Source organism: Cucurbita pepo, chromosome LG15, assembly GCF_002806865.2.
Source record: "Cucurbita pepo subsp. pepo cultivar mu-cu-16 chromosome LG15, ASM280686v2, whole genome shotgun sequence".
Lineage (NCBI taxonomy): Eukaryota > Viridiplantae > Streptophyta > Magnoliopsida > Cucurbitales > Cucurbitaceae > Cucurbita > Cucurbita pepo.
In genome coordinates this window covers 3,944,217-3,966,208 of record NC_036652.1, presented here as the reverse complement: position 1 = coordinate 3,966,208, position 21,992 = coordinate 3,944,217, and the positions used below count along the sequence as shown (strand labels likewise).

At 35.9% G+C, this 21,992-nt stretch overlaps 2 protein-coding genes, 5 non-coding genes and 1 pseudogene across 7 annotated transcripts; 5 read left to right on the top strand and 3 right to left on the bottom strand.

Moving 5' to 3' along the window:
• Positions 1-2,441: 2,441 nt before the first annotated feature.
• TRNAE-CUC lies at positions 2,442-2,514 on the bottom strand. The gene has a single exon. It is a non-coding gene; the product is annotated as a tRNA-Glu (tRNA).
• A 1,339-nt stretch (positions 2,515-3,853) lies between these two features.
• Positions 3,854-3,926, bottom strand: TRNAE-CUC. The gene has a single exon. It is a non-coding gene; the product is annotated as a tRNA-Glu (tRNA).
• Positions 3,927-5,617: 1,691 nt separating this feature from the next.
• Positions 5,618-5,690, top strand: TRNAE-CUC. Its single transcript has one exon. It is a non-coding gene; the product is annotated as a tRNA-Glu (tRNA).
• Positions 5,691-7,124: 1,434 nt separating this feature from the next.
• Positions 7,125-7,197, top strand: TRNAE-CUC. The gene has a single exon. It is a non-coding gene; the product is annotated as a tRNA-Glu (tRNA).
• An 87-nt stretch (positions 7,198-7,284) lies between these two features.
• TRNAE-CUC lies at positions 7,285-7,357 on the top strand. Its single transcript has one exon. It is a non-coding gene; the product is annotated as a tRNA-Glu (tRNA).
• Positions 7,358-8,285: 928 nt separating this feature from the next.
• Positions 8,286-11,518, bottom strand: LOC111811529 (GTP-binding protein YPTM2). The gene is made up of 8 exons (XM_023698421.1): positions 11,343-11,518; positions 10,742-10,814; positions 10,131-10,178; positions 9,991-10,038; positions 9,637-9,708; positions 9,383-9,538; positions 9,177-9,280; positions 8,286-8,674 (listed from the first exon to the last, which is right to left on the bottom strand). Exons 1-8 carry the CDS (start codon positions 11,354-11,356, stop codon positions 8,581-8,583), a joined length of 609 nt encoding a protein of 202 aa, XP_023554189.1. The 5' UTR covers positions 11,357-11,518; the 3' UTR covers positions 8,286-8,580.
• Positions 11,519-12,361: 843 nt separating this feature from the next.
• LOC111811523 lies at positions 12,362-15,595 on the top strand. The gene is made up of 7 exons (XM_023698415.1): positions 12,362-12,583; positions 13,689-13,777; positions 13,873-13,948; positions 14,023-14,072; positions 14,161-14,415; positions 14,710-14,748; positions 14,977-15,595. The coding sequence occupies exons 1-7, from the start codon at positions 12,415-12,417 to the stop codon at positions 15,157-15,159; spliced, it is 861 nt and encodes a 286-aa protein (XP_023554183.1). The 5' UTR covers positions 12,362-12,414; the 3' UTR covers positions 15,160-15,595.
• A 2,033-nt stretch (positions 15,596-17,628) lies between these two features.
• Positions 17,629-21,720, top strand: LOC111776376 (annotated as a pseudogene).
• The last annotated feature ends 272 nt before the right edge of the window (positions 21,721-21,992 follow it).

Here is a 21,992-nt window from a genome sequence, read left to right as displayed (position 1 = left end):
ATTAAATACTGAGGAGCCAATGAGTGATGCTCGATTACAGCGTTATCTTATTCGTGGATTATGAAAATACTTTATGCCCTTTGTTTCCTCAATGGTGGGCAAATCAGCCTACAGTTATTGAATTAGAGAATTTGCTTTCTAATCATGAAGTTTTGATTAAGCAAATGACTAGCAGCAACGAGCTTTCCCCAAAGTCTGAAGCCTTTATCAAGCAACGAGAATCAATTCAGAAGCGAGAAGTCATCAAAGAAGCCATTTAAAGTTTGTTACAAGTGTTGAAAACTTGGCCATTCCAAACGAGATTTTCGAGTGAAAGTGGTGTGTGATCGTTGCGGAAAGCCAGGTCATATTAAGCGAAATTGTCGAGTCAAAATGCAGGAATCAGAAGCAAATGTTGTACATGAAAGTAAAAATTCTTCCGATCTATTTTGGGAACACTGTTTAACTATTGAGATTCTTGACCAGCCAACAAACGTGACTTCAGCTGTACATCAAGATGATGTCTCTATAGATGCTCATGCATTTATAGACTACAATGAAGAATGGATTGTCGACTCTGGTTGTTCTCATCATGCAACTGAATACGAAACTCTTCTATCAGATGTTCATCCATATTGTCAAGAAAAGAGTAAAGGGCCCAACATAGTGGCTGAATTGGAATCACGACTTTATCAACTCCAGGAGGAACTGAAGAAAACAATTAATCAACTAAACACATCTGAATCACACAAAAAGCAAGCTCAACAGGAAGCAGAAGAAGCAAAGAAACAACTATCCGATATATCTCCAAAGCTTGTAGAATTCCAACAACAGGTGCTTGAGCTCTCAACTTCTGAGGAAGATCGTGTTCAAGAACTGCACAAACTTTCTCAAGATCGAGCATGGGAGTCCGAACTCGAAGCTGTTCAGAAGCAGCATGCAATGGATGTTGCTGCATTGGCCTCCGCCATGAATGAAGTTCAAAAGCTCAAGGTCCAACTAAACATGGTGTCTGAATCCGACCAAACTCGAAGTAACCTCGCTGAGTCTGCACAAGAGATGGATTATTTAAGAACACAACTCTCAGAGACACTCTCCCTTGTTGAAAAACGGAAAAAATGAGCTCAATTACCGTAGAGAATCTGAAGCTGAAACCCTCAACATTGCAAGGAAAAGCCAAAATCAATTCAAAACCGCCAAAGTAGCGTACAACTCTTTGTCATTAGAATTGGAGCAATCAAAAGATTAGAACTCATGGAGGGACGACTTTGATTTTCATGGAGGGAAGGGAATAGGCCAGAAAGGTTTAAATTCTTATCGTATTAGTGGTCGTCAAAGTTCTAGCAGTGGTTCACAGCAACTTTATGGCAACCAAGAGCCGAGATCCTTCAATCCGCAAGGAATGAAAGAAAATAGAGTAGGGAGAGGATAGATCTCCTGTTGGACCTCTAGGATCAATGCAGCCATTCAATCCTGGCATGTCACCTGGTCCAGGCCCACCAGTTTCTCCCGGCTCTGGAACAAGCGTTTCTTCGGGTGTAGTTAGGCCGAGTTTCAATAACTTTGGACCAGTGGGGCAGGGTGCTTAACCGGATAAAAATCCTAGTGGTTTTGTGATTGCTGATTGAGCTCCACAAGAGGTTTCTGTTTTTACAACAGGCTCTGCTGCAGTTAATGCAGTTTCATGGTGTAGTAAAAAGTAAAGCACTATTGCTTTGTCAAATTGTGAAGCAGAATATGTTACTGCTACAATAGCTACTCAAGAATGTTTGTGGCTCAAGAGACTTATTCAAGAAATGGTGATTAGTCTCAATCAGCCAATTCAAATTAAGTGTGATAATGAAAGTGGAATAAAACTTGTAAGAAATCCGGTGTTTCATGCTTGTTCGAAACATATTATTCATTATTATTTTGTTCGAGAAAAAGTGTTTTCACAGGATGTTAAATTGCATAAAACACATACTAATGAGCAAGTTGCAGACATATTTACTAAGACACTTGCCAAACTAAAGTTTGAAGTTTTTCGTAAGGCTCTGGTAGTTATTGAAAATTAGTTTGCACTAACGAAAGTGGTCAGAATTTAGTACAACCTATTGCTAATTTGAATGAGTCAAGTCAAGATATTTGTCATCTATTAATATTTGGAGAATATATTAGTTATGAAATGTGTAATCAGTCAATATTTTTTTCTATTAGTAGTATATTTTATTTTATTATCAAGATTTAGTTAATTTATATTTTTTTCAAATCTATTCGTGTAGATATTATGTCATGAAAATAAATAAAAGAAAAAAATGCAATAAAATGAAAAGAAAATGCAATAAAATGAAAAATGAAAAATGAAAATAAATAAAAGGTAAAGACAAGAAAATGAGAAATGAAAATAACTAAATAAAAAAATTGAAATTAAATAAAAAAAACAATAAAGGCAACAAACTGAAAAAGAAAATAAATAAATTGGATTCCGTTGCCGGGATTTGAACCCGGGTCTTTCGGGTGAGAGCCGAATATCCTGACCAACTAGACTACAACGGATTTGACGAGCGTCCTTACAAATTAACTTTCAATTTAAATAGCAAAGAAATGGCCAAAAATGAAAAAATGAAAATAAAAAAAGGAAAGAACTTCCGTTGCCGGGACTTGAACCCGGGTGAGAGCCGAATATCCTGACCAACTAGACTACAACGGATTGTTTATTTTTTTTACCAATTAAATATAAATTAAAAAAAGATGAAAAATTGAAAAGAATAAAATAAAATGGTTTCCATTGCTGGAAGAAATTACTACGGATTTATTGATAAACAAATATGAAATTTATATTTACTTATCCAATTTAAATCTTTGAAAGAATGAAACTTAGTAAATATCGTGTGATTATTTCACAAGATAAGAGAATAATAATAAGAGTTGTAAGTACAATTATTGTCGTAAAGAGTATACTTGTGATATTACTTTTTGTGGAACTAGTACGTCATGAAACACTTACCAAATTAGCGTTGAAAAACATAAAAACCTTGAATAGATATATTATTACTTATAGTTTTAAAATAATTTTTTTTTTATTTAAATAATACATAAATATATTCGAATTTTAAAGCAACAACTCAGTTGTAGTTTAATCCGTCAACATATTTGGCTCTCACCCGAACGACTAAGTTCAACCATGAAAAAAAATATTTGAATGTAAAGTTTTAAAATGTATCATTACATTAAAAGGATTAATTTTTTTTTTAATAATTTTAATATTTCAAGTTAGATTAGTCATTTTGAATTGATCCGTGTCACACATCTTAGTGTTATGTATATGTGAGGGAGAACCTAAGAACTTATCAATATATTAATTGATACGGGTCAACTAAAAGAGATTATAATGGGTGATTTTCTAATAGGCCACATAAGATCAGTCATAATCAAAGGGAGAGCGACTCTTGTGTTTGCCAAGCAATTATACTCCTATAGACGGACCTATGTGGGCAAGTTCACGACCAACAAATAGTTAAAGATCTCTTGATCGTCCCTACGAGTTTTCTTTGACACGTACTGTGCTAAGGGCATAACCTTCGTTAATCTACTACAACTATGAATCTACATTACTCTAAGTTTTCTTTGACACATACGGTGTTTTAGTCAGTCAACTGATAATTACCCATATCATTATGTAACCCTTCCTTGTCTTCGACAACCCATAATAAAATCAATCACTATATCTTCTCAATTCCGCTATATATATTCAAGAGTCGCAACTTCCTAGAAGTTGAAGCTATTAAAATTTCTATCTAACTGCCTTTATTTATTTATTTCATTTTTTCATTTTGTTGCCTTTTCTTTTCTTTTATTTCTTTTTATTTTCTTTTATTAACTTTTAAATTTCCTTTTCTTTNGCCGGGATTTGAACCCGGGTCTTTCGGGTGAGAGCCGAATATCCTGACCAACTAGACTACAACGGATTTGACGAGCGTCCTTACAAATTAACTTTCAATTTAAATAGCAAAGAAATGGCCAAAAATGAAAAAATGAAAATAAAAAAAGGAAAGAACTTCCGTTGCCGGGACTTGAACCCGGGTGAGAGCCGAATATCCTGACCAACTAGACTACAACGGATTGTTTATTTTTTTTACCAATTAAATATAAATTAAAAAAAGATGAAAAATTGAAAAGAATAAAATAAAATGGTTTCCATTGCTGGAAGAAATTACTACGGATTTATTGATAAACAAATATGAAATTTATATTTACTTATCCAATTTAAATCTTTGAAAGAATGAAACTTAGTAAATATCGTGTGATTATTTCACAAGATAAGAGAATAATAATAAGAGTTGTAAGTACAATTATTGTCGTAAAGAGTATACTTGTGATATTACTTTTTGTGGAACTAGTACGTCATGAAACACTTACCAAATTAGCGTTGAAAAACATAAAAACCTTGAATAGATATATTATTACTTATAGTTTTAAAATAATTTTTTTTTTATTTAAATAATACATAAATATATTCGAATTTTAAAGCAACAACTCAGTTGTAGTTTAATCCGTCAACATATTTGGCTCTCACCCGAACGACTAAGTTCAACCATGAAAAAAAATATTTGAATGTAAAGTTTTAAAATGTATCATTACATTAAAAGGATTAATTTTTTTTTTAATAATTTTAATATTTCAAGTTAGATTAGTCATTTTGAATTGATCCGTGTCACACATCTTAGTGTTATGTATATGTGAGGGAGAACCTAAGAACTTATCAATATATTAATTGATACGGGTCAACTAAAAGAGATTATAATGGGTGATTTTCTAATAGGCCACATAAGATCAGTCATAATCAAAGGGAGAGCGACTCTTGTGTTTGCCAAGCAATTATACTCCTATAGACGGACCTATGTGGGCAAGTTCACGACCAACAAATAGTTAAAGATCTCTTGATCGTCCCTACGAGTTTTCTTTGACACGTACTGTGCTAAGGGCATAACCTTCGTTAATCTACTACAACTATGAATCTACATTACTCTAAGTTTTCTTTGACACATACGGTGTTTTAGTCAGTCAACTGATAATTACCCATATCATTATGTAACCCTTCCTTGTCTTCGACAACCCATAATAAAATCAATCACTATATCTTCTCAATTCCGCTATATATATTCAAGAGTCGCAACTTCCTAGAAGTTGAAGCTATTAAAATTTCTATCTAACTGCCTTTATTTATTTATTTCATTTTTTCATTTTGTTGCCTTTTCTTTTCTTTTATTTCTTTTTATTTTCTTTTATTAACTTTTAAATTTCCTTTTCTTTTATTTATTTTCAAATTTTAGTGTTTTGGTTTTTCTTTGATGTTTTGAAAGTTGTTTTTTTTAATGTTATGATCTGAATATTCCAAAATTTAAAAATGTGCAATTTTAAAATGCATCGTTATATTGAACAAGATAAAATATTTATTAAAAATAATATTCTAAATTATAAACTCAATTCATTTTTAGTAAAAATAAAAGATATATAATATACTATATCTTAAATTATTGTAAAATAATTATTATACAAAAAAAATATATATTTCATAAATTAATGAATTAAGAATTTTTTTTTCCTATTCGATCTTTTGGTTTAATTTCAATTTTAATTGGTAAAGATGGCCAACAAATCCGTTGTAGTCTAGTTGGTTAGGATATTCGGCTCTCACCCGAAAGACCCGGGTTCAAATCCCGGCAACGGAAACTCTTTCTTTTTTTATTTTCATTTTTTATTTTTTGCCTTTTATTTTCTATTAAATTAAAAATTAATGTGTAAGGAGAGTCAACAAATCCGTTGTAGTCTAGTTGNTAATAAGAGTTGTAAGTACAATTATTGTCGTAAAGAGTATACTTGTGATATTACTTTTTGTGGAACTAGTACGTCATGAAACACTTACCAAATTAGCGTTGAAAAACATAAAAACCTTGAATAGATATATTATTACTTATAGTTTTAAAATAATTTTTTTTTTATTTAAATAATACATAAATATATTCGAATTTTAAAGCAACAACTCAGTTGTAGTTTAATCCGTCAACATATTTGGCTCTCACCCGAACGACTAAGTTCAACCATGAAAAAAAATATTTGAATGTAAAGTTTTAAAATGTATCATTACATTAAAAGGATTAATTTTTTTTTTAATAATTTTAATATTTCAAGTTAGATTAGTCATTTTGAATTGATCCGTGTCACACATCTTAGTGTTATGTATATGTGAGGGAGAACCTAAGAACTTATCAATATATTAATTGATACGGGTCAACTAAAAGAGATTATAATGGGTGATTTTCTAATAGGCCACATAAGATCAGTCATAATCAAAGGGAGAGCGACTCTTGTGTTTGCCAAGCAATTATACTCCTATAGACGGACCTATGTGGGCAAGTTCACGACCAACAAATAGTTAAAGATCTCTTGATCGTCCCTACGAGTTTTCTTTGACACGTACTGTGCTAAGGGCATAACCTTCGTTAATCTACTACAACTATGAATCTACATTACTCTAAGTTTTCTTTGACACATACGGTGTTTTAGTCAGTCAACTGATAATTACCCATATCATTATGTAACCCTTCCTTGTCTTCGACAACCCATAATAAAATCAATCACTATATCTTCTCAATTCCGCTATATATATTCAAGAGTCGCAACTTCCTAGAAGTTGAAGCTATTAAAATTTCTATCTAACTGCCTTTATTTATTTATTTCATTTTTTCATTTTGTTGCCTTTTCTTTTCTTTTATTTCTTTTTATTTTCTTTTATTAACTTTTAAATTTCCTTTTCTTTTATTTATTTTCAAATTTTAGTGTTTTGGTTTTTCTTTGATGTTTTGAAAGTTGTTTTTTTTAATGTTATGATCTGAATATTCCAAAATTTAAAAATGTGCAATTTTAAAATGCATCGTTATATTGAACAAGATAAAATATTTATTAAAAATAATATTCTAAATTATAAACTCAATTCATTTTTAGTAAAAATAAAAGATATATAATATACTATATCTTAAATTATTGTAAAATAATTATTATACAAAAAAAATATATATTTCATAAATTAATGAATTAAGAATTTTTTTTTCCTATTCGATCTTTTGGTTTAATTTCAATTTTAATTGGTAAAGATGGCCAACAAATCCGTTGTAGTCTAGTTGGTTAGGATATTCGGCTCTCACCCGAAAGACCCGGGTTCAAATCCCGGCAACGGAAACTCTTTCTTTTTTTATTTTCATTTTTTATTTTTTGCCTTTTATTTTCTATTAAATTAAAAATTAATGTGTAAGGAGAGTCAACAAATCCGTTGTAGTCTAGTTGGTCAGGATATTCGGCTCTCACCCGAAAGACCCGGGTTCAAGTCCCGGCAACGGAAATTCCTTCCTTTTTTATTTTCATTTTTCATTTTTCATTTTTCATTTTTTGTCTTTTCTTTTCTTTTATTATTTAGATAGAAAATCAGTTGTAGTCTAATTGGTCACCCGCGTTTAAGTCCCTACTGATTTTTCTTTTTTTTTCTTTTTTTTTTTTTAATTTTCATTACGTCTCTACTAATGAAATTAATGAATGTATTTAATTTAATTTAATGAATGACTGTTGTAGTAAGTTGGTTATGATGCTTTTTTATTTTAATTTTCTTTTTCTAAAATTGGTTTAATCGTTTTCAGGATGTTTTGAAAATTGTTTCCAATTTTTATCCGTTTAGTATATCCAAATTTTTTTATGTGAAATTTCATCATACATCATAACATTACAAAAATAACAAAAAGAGCAAATTAATATTTTCAAAAGAAAAATAATGTTGGAGTAAATATTTAAACATATTTATAAATATAAAAGGTCCTATTTATTCAAATAATTTTTTTTTATTTTTTTTTATTTTAACTTTAATCTTAATTTANAGCCCTAGAAAAAAAATTTAAAATTACGAGCTTTACGAGATTTCACAACAATTGAGGAGGAGAACGATGCATTCTTTATAAAGGTGAGAAAAGTTCTCCCGAACATACACATTTTAGAAAACCTTGAGTAAAGTCAAAAGGAAAAGCCTAAAAATGACAACAAGTTACACTTGCACGAGTAGCACTTGAGCTAGATGATGAGACGATACAAAGAGCCCAATCTTAATGCTTCCACTAATTGAAGAAGGGAAAGAAAAAGGTAACATCGTCCAATGGAAGTCTGAAAGTAAGGACTAAACCTCCATACATGTGAAAAAGAGCTCAATTTGCAGCACAACAATACTAAAAAGAACTAAACTCATGTTAATGAGATATATTATTATTATGAATGAATGAATGATATAGACAATGAAGCAAATACTACTACTGTTCATTGATATCTAAATTTTACACCTGAATAATGTTTGATCCAGAAACAAATATATTCGAAAGAATGGAGGTGTTAACATAGTTCGACTTCAAAAGACGAGAAAATAAAAGGCAAAGGCAAATCATTTCACGACCGACGAATCTTTTTATACGAAAAGCATAGAGAGAGAGAGAGAGAGAGAGAGAGACAACTAGTCTTACATGTCACCGTCCATACATAAACATCACCATCACCATCTGTCAACCATTCAATAAGAGTCATTCATCTTTAAGAAGAGCAGCAACCAGTTTTCTGATTCACAGGTTGTCCTCGAATGTTCACTGTCGGTGGCCTTGCATTGTTCATCGGCTGTGTCGCCATCCTACAAAAATGAACCCCGAAACAACGAAATCAAGTAAAGAAGGGTGGTTGCTGCTTCGTATAGATGGAACGCGTTGCGCCATTGTGTCAGGAATGGAGCTACTGCCGGTGGAGTAAAGAATGAAGGTAGAACTTAGAAGTAGTTAGGAGCCTTTAGGGGTGGTTAACCACTCCCCAATTCCTACCTCTCCGTGATAACTAGTAAGAGATCATAGTGCTAAAAGGTAGGTTCAGCACAAGTTCCAAGCTTGGATTAACTTCGTAAGCTCGAGAACTACTCGGCTTGGGATAGACTAATGATCATAGAAGCCCATGAAAAATTGAAAAGGCTTAGAAGGAATAGGCCAAAAGCATCGTGGGTATGCATAATTATGTTTAAACTAGTTAAGACACTCATGAATATTCTAATAATAATTGAAGAAAACGAAAACAAAAACAAAAACGAAAACAGAAAAAAGGAAAAGGGTAAGCTAGTAGGCTGTCTCTGTTGCCAGTGTTCGTACCTGTTCTTTATTTCAGCAGCCATGGCCATGAAAGCGTCTTCCACATTCGTGGCGCTTTTAGCACTTGTTTCCATGAATGGAATCCCAATTTCATCCGCAAAGGCCTTCAGAAAATAATTGATGTCACAATCGAAATTTAGTCTTGATTTTCATATTCAAGATCTAAATTCATACTTTTATGAAAGACGCCCAAGTAAAATTACTACCTTCGCTGTCTCATAAGAGACGACCTTATTTGCAGTGAGATCACATTTATTACCAACCAGAAGCTTGTTCACATTTTCACTAGCATATCGGTCTATTTCGTTCAACCATTGCTTAACATTATTGAAGCTATCCTGATCTGTAACGTCATACACGACCTACACAGCAGCACATTATATGCAAACAGACTTCACTATAACAAGAAGATGAAAAAAGGCAGGAGAAGAAACTGAAAAATGAAGAGTGTAGCAATTACGATTATTCCATGAGCTCCACGGTAGTAGCTGCTAGTAATCGTTCTAAAACGTTCTTGACCGGCAGTGTCCCACTACAGTTCAGGGTTAAAATTACCAATTAACAGCAAAGACCAAAAAACAGCATTGAAATGTTCTTAAGCAGTATTAATATGCATCCCCACCCCTCTTCTCTCTCACTCTCACTCTCTTTCTTTCTCCCCTCCTAAAGATCTACGGTTAAATTTGATTTTACCAACAGAAGAACAGCATAATTACAGACTAGAAAGGATTTTTGAACAAATAAAACAGTCACTTAAGTAAATAGTCCTCTAAGCTTCGATTAAAGCAAGAACAATTGAAAAATTCAAACTTACAATTTGAAGTTTAATGGTCTTTCCATCCTGTTCCACAGTACGGATTTTCTACAAGTAATAATTTATTTCAAGTATTAGAGCTGAAAAAATTCATGTAGTAATTATCAGAATAGAAGACCAAATATGTGATAGAAACTTACAAAGTCAACTCCAATGGTGCTAATGTAGCTATCGAGATATGAGTCATCCTGATTTGAAAAAAGAGAAGGAATTAATCAAGGAACAAGAGAATATATAATATACCTAACCTAATCAACAACTACCTTCTAACTAACACAAAAATGTCAATCGTGAGCAACTCGAAACTCGAAACTCTCAACCAATGCAGAAGTCATGGGAGTCGCTATTACATAAAGCGAGGATTTCTATAAAATATAAAGATAATTAATCACTGTGAACAACTTATTTAGTTGTGATAACAGAAATCAATTGTTTAGGAGATCGTTTGGTGACGATAACTTATACATACATCGTCCTGCATGAACAGTATTTATGACCAACTCGAAAGGAAAGGAACAATGGAAAAGGGGAGGAAACAAATGGATTAGGTGTTAACTACTGGGAAATGATTCCATATTTGAGTAAAAGCCAAACTGTGTGGAACCCAACAAAGAACACATCGTTTCATTGTATCGTTGCGAATTTCGTCCAGCAAAGCCATATGTATTACCTAACGCAGTAGCTACCAACTCAATAGGAAACAGAAAATAAAAAGAAACAGTTGGAAGAAAGTTTTGTAGAGACAACTTACAGCAAACCTCAGTAGAAGACAAGATTTTCCAACTCCCGAGTCTCCGATAAGCAGAAGCTTAAACAAATAGTCGCTGCAAATACAAGAACGGAGTAAGAAAATTGCACCAAATTCGCCACTGTTAAAAAGACCCTACTACTTAATATCACAACTCCTACAGCGAGAGAGGAATAAATTCCTCGAGGATTCAAAGATTACATATAACCAAACGATTAAATTTAAGAAATTACCGAAATAACTCCAAACAAAATAAGAATCAAACAAATTACAAGTTGATTATCAAAATCGCCAACCAAATTGACAATCAAACACCTTCATTCCGAGAAGAAACAAGAAATTCAAAGGGTCATTTTCACAAGCGGTAGATAAATTGAGATCTTAAATCGATCACCTATATTTCAACCAAATCATAAAAAAACAGAACCACCATCGAAAATTCCCCAATTAGCTAAACCATCCAACACAAAACATATTTCTAAAAGAAGTTCCATCTTCCTCATCGACGAGATCTAACCCAATTCAGCAAAAAACGACAACAAAACAAGGGCTTCCAATCGACAAATTGAATGAAAAAACAAGAAGAAGAAAAAGTCGAGCTTACTATTCCGGATTCATGGCTAATAAGATAGCGGAGTTAAGTATATGAGAAGAGGTCGATGCGATGAGAGGACCTGCCGGCGAAAACTTGACCGGAGGAAGATCGGTCGCCGGAGAAGAGAGAAAAAGAGGGGTAGAGAGACGAAGAAATTGAAGAAATGAAGAGAAGGGGAGAGGGGCGCGTGGTTTATAAAAGGCCCGAAAATGCCGTGAAGTATGTGAACCCAGGTGGCCAATACGCTTGATGACATGGCAACGCCAAGTAATTGCCACGTGTTTTTGTACAAATTTATTATTATTATCCTTTGTTTCTTTCTATTGTTTGGGAGAATTGTAACACGCCTCCTTGAAAAAGGGAACTTCTTCTTTTTTTTCTTTTTTTTTTTTAATAATTTTATTCTAAACTAATAAAAATATTGAAAATACTTCATTTTTTTTAAAGTTTTAATAATATTATTATAAAAATATACTTACGGTTGTTCTCTTGAGTTCTCGAATAGTCTCCCCTTAATCAGGGCTCGACTCAACTCTTCTCTAGAGCTCTCGAACAAACTACACCATTTGACTTTGTTAAGGCCTCAAACCACTGGAGATAGTATTATTTGATTATAAACTCAAGAACATTGCTTAAATTAGCCAATGTCAAACCAATGGAGATAGTTCTTTGATTATAAACCCATGATCTAAATTAGCCAATGTGGGTCTCCCCTTAATCGAAGCTCGACTATTTTTTCTTTTGGAGTCCTTAGTTCGACATTTGAGGACATACCGGCACGACTAAGTTTAGGGTATGACTCTGATACTATGTTAGACAAGCACGGCTCTCCATAATAGTATGATACTGTCCACTGTAAACATAAGCTCTCGTGGCTTTGTTTTGGGCTTCACACGTAAACCCATATTCAATTAAGAAAGAATGATGGGCCAAGCGATTTCACGTCGAAAAAGTAGGGTACGGAAGGCCCACATGAAGAAGCCCATTAAAGATTGCGAGAAGCATCATGTTCGCTTTCATTTTCTACTACCCGAGCGACCTTTGAGAACACAGAATCCCAAAATTGGAGGGTGGTTGAAGAATGGAAGCAAGAAATGTATCAGAAATTAAGGGTAGGGTGACCTCTGAGAAAGGGCAATTTGGAGGAATCCGAATAGAGAATCCCTTTACTTTGAAAGTGGGTCAAATATTTACAGGGTTCGGCGTCGGCTGTGGCGTCGGTATCGGCGTTGGCCGCCCCATAAACATGGGTAAATTTTCCCTACCTCTTTCTTCCTTAGCTTTCTCTTTTGCACTAACGGATTAAGTATAACCTACCGAGAAGAGTTCATTTCATTTCATATAGATTTTTCATTAAAGGGTTCTGTTCTGATATGAAGATTGTTCTTATACTTAATTTTCTAGGGAGGGCAGTGGGATAGGAACTCTATGTGGTTGGAGATAGAAACGAAGTATTCTTTATAGTAGTGTTGAAATTTGTTCCTAGCATATACGTTTTAAAATCGTGAGGTTGATAGTGATATGTAACGGACCAAAGCGGACAATATTTGTCCGGATGGTGTGCTAACGAGGATGCTGGCCCCTAATGGGTGGATTGTGAGATCCCACATTGGTTGAAGGGGGAAGGAAGTATTTCTTATAAAGGTGTGAAATCTTTTTCTAGCAGATGCGTTTTAAAACTGTGAGACTGACAGCGATACGTAACGGACCAAAGCGGATAATATCTGCTATTAGTGGGCTTGGGCTGTTACAAATGGTATCAGAACCGGAGGATGTGCTAGCGAGGACTTTGACTCCCAAGGGGGTGGATTGTGAGATCCCACATTAGTTGGAGAGGAAAACGAAGTATTTCTTATAAAGGTGTGGAAACTTCTCCTTAGCAAACGCGTTTTAAGACGTGAGGCTAACAACAATACGTAATGGGCCAAAACAGACAATATCTGCTAGTGGTGGGTTTGGGCTATTACAAATGGTATCGGAACCGGAGAGTGTGCTAGTGAGGACTTTGACTCCCAAGGGGGTGGATTGTGAGATCCCACAAGTTGGAGAGGGAACAAAGTATTCCTTATAAGGGTGTGGAAACCTCTCCCTAGAAGACGCGTTTTAAAATCGTGAGATTGACAGCAATACATAACAGGTCAAAGCGGACAATATCTGCTAGCCGTGGGCTTGGACCGGCTTGGACAGTTACATTAAGATCTTTCAGTTTCTTCTTCTTTTATTGTCTTTTCTTTTCTTATCATGTTGAATATGTGTGAATTGGTGATATATGTTTGGTCCTTGGTTGATGAACATGTCTGCTGGGCAGTGCTGCTACTATATGAACACATATGAAATCGATACTCATTTTTTCAGGTGCAATTCCTGTCGTGAACGATGTTATGAGTGCCACGAGAGGCGCAACCGATGCATTTTCGGGTATATCGAGGCATTTAAATTACTCTGTGAGTGTTATCCTTAAAACATTATGGATCTTGCATTATTTATTTGCCATCTAAAATGTTGGACCATTGAAAATCTCTCAAATACAACATGTTAGCTCAGGAAATTGGGAGCTAAGAACATCCAAGCTGGAATTGGGTGTGGAGTTGGTTTTGGCCATGGTTTTGGTGTTGGTATGTCCCACAATATCTCTTAAACCGACACGTTCATCTGTTGCTTAACCGACACATCGTTTCTTGAATATCAGGCCTTGCTATCAAGCCCTCATTTCTACACCAAGCGCAGTCTTCTGTCACGGTAGGTGCTCGGCCTCTTATCCATCGTATTTTTCCCGTTGTGACTTCTTATTTACATGTGTTTGAAGCTTGATACCCAAATCTGGTAGCAAGCAATGGAGAAGGTGATGACAAAATTCGGAAATAATCCTAGTCTTCTGATTAGTCAAGACGCTGTACCAGCATCACTACGATCTGCCACGAGCATAAGGAACGTTTCAACGGATGAACATCCTATAGTCCCAGAAAACCAGTCTGGAAAGTCTCCATCGAGCAGATCTTTTGGAACTCGAACCGAAAAGGTCATCGACAGTTTCTTGCAAAATCCTGTTTTTAAAGGAGGGGATACGGTACTGCAGGATGAGGTACGATAATACATGTTTGGTTTAAGGTTCTTACGTGCATTCAAGAAAAAATTTCGGATAAGAACAGTGAATGTTTGGTGTGATTTGCTCATGAAACACACTTCTTGCACATACATTGTTCTCGTTTTGGCACGACAACGATCCAAGCTTGAGTGTGGTACCAGCAGTGCGGATCTTATCGTTCATTTCGTACTGGCCCGTCATTTTGATGTTCTATAAATCTCACTACGTTATGGATTTAGTCGAGCTGATTAATAATTCGTTATGGACTACTTGATGTTTCTCGCATTGTAGGTCGGACGCCAACGGCTCGAGAACCAACTTTTCGAAATGGTACGTTAGATGCATCATGGAAAGGACTGTTATCTAATGAGTGAAAATCTGAACTTGTTTGTTCCTAAGCAACCGACGATTCGCATTTAAACGTTATTACTTCAGAAACAAAGCATTTGGATCACTGAATCTTCGCTCGCTTTCAAGAATATGTTTTCCCTATCACTTCTTTTTACATCTTTTGGTTCGTAAAATCGATTCGACTTGTTCGGTTTCGTGTACGTGCAGGTAATGATGCATCAGAAACTTATTCAAGAGCTAAGAGAGGACAATAACAAGCTTCGCCGAATACTATTGGAGGACCTGAAAGTACCTTCCAGCAAGCTCCAAGCAAGTAATGTAGGTCGAAAAATTGCTCCGTGTTCGGATTGTTTGGAATGTCGAAGAAAGCAAAGGAGAAGGAGAAGCTAATCAATCTCCGTCATGGTTGAGATAACGTTGCATTCGATTGATTCTTCGTAGATATCATCTGTTGTTTCGAAAGCACTCGAACACGATTTGAACAAAAGAAGTCCGAGGTATTGAGGTCATATCGCGCTCGAGTTCTAACAAATGGCTTCATGTTTTCACACAAACTCCCGACCAGAACAACCAGTGGAGCTGAGTTTGTTTGAACAAGACAACTTCCAGTTTTGTTGGAAATTTTGATGGTTCTTGATGTGTCGTTGAAACTGCAAGATTTTGTGTGTTTTAGATGTAAAGATGTTTCTAGAAGTGGTTCTTGTGGTGCAAGTAAACGCAAATTGCTTAGGAGGAATTGTCTACGGCCGGGGATGGAGACGGAGACGTTGGGGACTTTTCCGTCCCATCCCGTCCCTACCACTTATTTCATTTTTCATTTATTTTAGAGATGGCTGTGAGTACTATTTTGAAAGGCGAAGAGTTGCGACTTTTGGCACCGTGCTAATGTGGGGAAGATGAAGAGTCGCAAGTACTATTTTAGAAGACGAAGAGTCATGACTTTCGGCGCCATGAGTTGCTACGACAATTGCTCCTTTGTCGACGCCGCGACCATAGAAGACCATGACGAGAGTTGCCCCTCTGATCAGTACCCAATACTCAGTTTGGCTAAGAGCTCTCGTAGGTAGAATCAATGGTGTAAAGTCACTTATCAAACACAATTTTCAAAGTATAGGCTAATCTTAATAGAACGAGTCAAGAAGAGTCGAACGAAACAAACCGAGAGACGAGATAAGATCTCACGTGCTCTATAAGCTTCTCCCTCGCACCCACGGTTTACTTAGTCGCACCCACGGTTTACTTAGTCGCACCCACCACTTGCAGATTCTCAAGTGCTCGCGTGTACAATACGCACTAGCATCTTCCTCCTCCTGCCTCATTGCAAAATTAATGTAAAAAAGATAAAATTAATATTTATTAAGAGTATTAGACTAAAAAATTAAACTTGAGGTGTTCATATGATCCAAAAGCTAGATCAATCTCGACTACCCAACCTAAACCATAAAGGTTTGGTTGGGTTAATATATATATTTTTTGCTTTTTGATTTGGATGATTCGGTTGATTTGGAGGTTGACATTTATTTTCTTATCCCAACTGGTTGAAAAAGATTTAGTTGTACGTTTTAAGGGAGGGAATGTTTGTTTTAGTTCCTGAATATCAGATCACTTATATGATCTTATGCCGATGCCAGATTCTTTGTTTTGGCATGATATTTTGCTTTCGTTAGGATTTTATTTCTATCTCCTCTTAAGCATTGTATTGGCTATAAATATAGTCATTTTTCACATAATGAAGCACTGAATTTTCTTGGTGCGGCAAACTTATCTTTATTAAATTTATCATTTGGTACCAGACAGTTTTGACTACTGAAGACAGTTTTGTTCAACCAGCAATACCAAAATTTGTTGGTCACTACGATCATTGGAGCATGTTAAGGGAGAACTTTCTTCGCTCTAGAGAATATTCGCAAGTAGTTGAGTCTAGGATTTCTGCTCTAGCAGATGATGCTGATTACTCGGATGAACAAAAGAAGGTGGCAGATCAGAAATCGAAAGACTTAAGAGCTACCTTTTTCAGGCCATCAATCGCTCAATTTTGGAGACTATTTTGGATAAAGAAACTTCGAAAGGAACTTGGGATTCAATGAATGAAAAAATTTCAAGAAAATACAAGGGTGAAACGAGCACAACTACAGGCTCTATGCAAGGACTTTGAGACCCTTCATATGAAAGAAGGTGAGACTGTTTCTGATTTCTTTTCTCGTACTCTGTTTCCATGGTGAAAAGATGAGTGATGTTAGCATTATTGAGAAAATTTTGCGCTCCATTACTTCAAAGTTTGATTACGTGGCTTGCTCCATGGAAGAATCCAACGATTTCAACATCATGACCATTGATGAATTGCAGAGTAGTCTACTGGTTCATGAACAACGTATGCAAAGACATACTGTGGAAGAGCAGGCATTGAAGATCACTCTTGACAGCACTATATAGAGAACAAATCGTGAAGGTGGCACAATTCGAGGTAGAGGACGAGGACATGGGAGACTAGGTTTTAACAAAACTCTTGTTGAGTGTTTTTATTGTCATGACTTTGGTCATTTTCAGTATGAATGTCCTAAGAAGAATAAGAAAAAAGAATCACAAGCTCATTTTGCTGAAACTTCTAAACCGTTGCTTCTCATGACATATGTTGAAGAGATGGTAGAACAAAAGGAGACTCAACAGGTTGTTTGTCTGAAATTGAAGCTCCAGAAGCTGTAACAATAAAAGAATGGCTTCTTATGACACATGTGAAAAGGCAACATAAGAAATCATGCGGTTATGTGGCACATCACATCGACAACTTACTGCAGCCTCTACACCACAGCAAAACGAAGTGGCAGAAAGAAAAAATGAGAGATTCGGATACATCAGGTTATGGCGGAGATAACTGGAGATGGAGATGGGTTTTTTTCCAGAGGTTAGTAACGGACGGGTGGTGGATTTCCAAGCTATGTCGACGTTGATTCTGGCATCGAATCCGACGCCGTTGACGATCTCGGGGTCTTTTAGGGAGGGAAAAAGCTCGTCGCAGTGGCGAACGTTGGTCAGGCCAAGTATGTTGTAAATTGTCATAAGGTTCTATTCTTTAGGACTGATTAGTCCTATTCTCTAGGATAAGTTTCGCTGATATTTTTAGGTTTGATTAGTTTCGTTGATATTTTTAGGTTCAACAAAAAGCTATATAATGTCATTCTTTCTGCTGTTGAAAACATCAAGTTTTGTGTGTCACATTGTATTTCTTGAGTGACATATTGGTGAGAGTCTTTGGAGTGTGATAATAAGGTATTCACTTGTAACACCTTGTTTATTAGTGATTGGTTGCTACCCGTGGATGTAGGGAACTTCTTCTTTCCGAACCACGTAAATATCTTGGTGTCTCTTTGTGTAATTCCGTTCATTNTTGATAAGGTCAAAGATCAGCTTTCTAAAACATTTGAAATGAAAGACTTAGGCAATGCAAAGAAAATACTTGGAATGGAGATAGAGCNCACACAACAAGTGGTATCAGAGCCTTTTGTTGGATCCTAGATCAAAAACAGCCAAGTTTATGGGCTTTAGCAAAGGCGTGAAGGGCTATAGGTTATGGTATCCAGAAACAAGTAAGATTGTTAATAGTCGAGATGTGACATTCGATGAGTCTGGAATGTTTTTGCAGAAAATTGAAAATAATGACGAGGCATTGAAGCAGGTGAAGAAGATGGTGTTCTCTCATGATATGGTTGCTCCTATTGAAGAACCTATTGTCCAAGTAGATAATAACTTTAATGTCTTAGAACAGGAGGAGCAAAGCCTTGTAAATGAAAGAGTGGAGGAACCTTAGTCTATCGCCAAGAATAGACCACGAAGGGTAATTCGAAAACCTGCAAGGTTTGATGATACGATAGCATATGCTTTCTCTTTGATTGATGGAGTTCCTAACAGTTACAAAGATGCTATTAAGAGCCCCAATAGCTTACACTGGCAAGATGCTGTGAATCAGGAGATAGCTTCATTGGAGATAAATCAAACTTGGGCTCGACTTGTGGCTAAAGGCTATGCACAAAGAGAAGGTATTGATTACAATGAAATTTTCTCACCTGGTAAAACATTGATTACAATGAAATTTTCTCACCTGCAGTAAAACATTATTCCATTCGAATTTTGTTGGCTTTGGTTGCTCAATTTAATCTTGTGCTTGTACAACTCGATGTAAAAACTACTTTTTTGCATGGAGATTTGGAAGAAGAAATATATATGGCGCAACCGGTTGGTTTTCGAGTAGTTGGACAGCAACATTTGGTATGCAGATTGAAGAAATCTTTGTATGGGCTGAAGCAATCTCCTCGCCAATGGTATAAAAGGTTTGATCATTTCATGGTAGAGCATATGTATACTCATAGTCAATTTGATCATTGTGTGTATTATCGGGGTCTCGATGATGGATCATTTATCTATTTGCTCTTATATGTTGATGATATGTTAATTGCTTCAAAAAGACAGGTGGAGATTGATAAGGTCAAAGATCAGCTTTGTAAAACATTTGAAATGAAAGACTTAGGCAATGCAAAGAAAATACTTTGAATGGAGATAGAGCGAGATCGGGAAAAAGGTACAGTCTGATTGACTCAGTCTCAATATCTACGCAAGGTATTGACAAGATTTAGTTTGAATAATTCAACAAAACCCGTTGGTACTCCACTTGCTCCTCATTTCAAGCTTAGTGCTTCCATGTGTCCAAGTTCTGACGATGACAAAAGGTATATGGAGAATATTCCTTATACAAATGCTGTTGGTGCTTTGATGTATGCTATGGTGTGTACTCGATCTGATCTTTCACACGCAGTAAGCATGGTGAGTCGTTATATGCATAATCCTGGTAAAGAGCATTGGCACGCTGTCAAATGGATTCTTAGGTACATTCTTGGTACTATTGATNGTGCTTGTACAACTCGATGTAAAAACTACTTTTTTGCATGGAGATTTGGAAGAAGAAATATATATGGCGCAACCGGTTGGTTTTCGAGTAGTTGGACAGCAACATNTCAGTTTAAAAAACAAGAAATGCTTAATCTTGACAATCTTGTAGTTGGTTATGTGGATTCTAATTATGCTGGTGATTTGGATAAGCGACGATCTACTACGAGTTATTTATTTACTATGGCTGGTGGACCTGTTTGTTGGCGTTCAACATTGCAGTCTACTGTTGCATTGTCTACCACCGAAGTAGAGTATATGGCAGTAACGGAAGCTTTTAAAGAAGCTATTTGAATGCATGGTTTGATCAATGACTTGAGTATTTTGCAGGAACATATAGATGTGTTTTGTGAGAGCCAGAACGCTATTTGTTTGTAAAAAAATCAAGTCCATCATGCTCATATTAAACATATTGATGTTCGTTTTCACTTTATTCGAGAAATTATTAGCAAAGGGGACATTCGTTTATTAAAACTTGGAACTGCTGATAACCCTGCTGATATGTTGACAAAGGTGATCGCTCGTGAAAAGTTTTAGCATTGTTTGGATTTCATCAACATCGGAAGAAAGGAATAGTGTGTTGACGTGGTAGCAACCAAATCAGTTATCAACTTGGAGATCTTATGACAAGGTGGAGATTGTTGTAAATTGTCATAAGGTCCTATTCTTTAGGACTGATTAGTCCTATTATCGGATAAGTTTCGCTGATATTTTTAGGTTCAACAAAAGGCTATATAATGTCATTCTTTCTGTCGTTGAAAAGATCAAGTTTTGTGTGTAACATTGTATATCTTGAGTGACATATTGGTGAAAGTCTTGTAGTGTGATAGTGAGGTATTCACTTGTAACACTTTGTTTATTAGTGATTGGTTGCTACCCGTGGATGTAGGGGAACTTCTTCTCTCCGAACCACGTAAATATCCTGGTGTCTCTTTGTGTAATTTCGTTCATTGGTGTTGTGAGTATATTTGTTCCATTTTTGGCGCACAACAGTATGGACGTTGATGACTTCTTCAAGTTGTCTCATGGCTCGGATCCAGTGCAGGTGGAGCTCAATTGCCTTGAGAGTGAAGTACGAGATAAGGATAGAGAGCTCAGAGAAGCTCAAGCGAAGATCAAGGCTTTGAAGTTGTCTGAGCGGCTTAGAGAGAAGGCAGCTGAAGAGCTAACTGAAGAACTATCAAAAGCCGTGGAGAAATTAAAGTGGTCAGAATCTCTTCTTGAAAGTAAGAATCTTGAAATAAAGAAAATCAATGATGAGAAGAAGGCTTCTATGGCGGCTCAATTTGCCGCTCAAACTCAAAAGGATGATGACATGCCTCCAATCGAAGACATTCTTGCACCTTTGGATGCTGAGCTCAAGCTTGCACAATAGGAGATTGCAAAACTTCAAGATGACAACAAAGCACTGATCGTCTAACCAAATCAAAGGAAGCAGCTTTGGTTGATGCGGAGAGGACTATTCAAAGTGCCCTGGCCAAGGCCTCTATGGTGGATGATCTACGGAACAAAAATCAAGAGTTAATGAAACAGATAGAGATTTGTCAGAAATAAAACAAAATCTTGGACAAGATGCACCGACAAAAAGTTGCAGAGGTTGAAAAATTAACGCAAACTGTGAGGGAGCTGGAGGAGGCTATCGACGCTGAGTGTTGTGGCTGCTGGGATGTTGTGAGAGATTACCAGTGCAAAATTCAGGAGATGAATGAGGAAAGGAAAACTCTGGACAAAGAGTTGGCTTGTGCAAAGGTGCCAGCCAATAGAGTGGTTGTAGTAGAAGCAAATGAAAAGATCCCGAAGTTACTCATTGAGAAGTTTTTCCTTGAGCACCAAACAGGTCCCCATTCAAGAATTTTCAGTATTGAAGATGAACCAAGGAAAGGAATTGATTCCAACAATGGCTTCTCCTTGTCAGATTGCGAAAAAGTATTGTATCGTCTCCTGCCATTGATCCAATTCCGCCACCACAGTTCGCTACAGCTCTGCCGCCACAAGCAGAGTCACAAGGCATAGTAGAATTGGTTCCAAAGAAGCCATTGCTTGAAAAAGGCAAGCTCTTGGAAGCAGTGATGAAAGCAAACCCTCTGCTTCAAACTCTGCTTGTCGCCAGACCACTCCCTACGTTGAGATACCCACCCCCGCCAATTGGATCTTTCGAGATCCCACCAGTGATAGTTCCTTCAACGCCACCACGTGCGTGGTACAACTGTTTTGAAAAGTGTTCTTATGAACATATTTTGTTTTTCAAGAAGTCATAAGCTTGTATGTCTTTATATAGATGACCT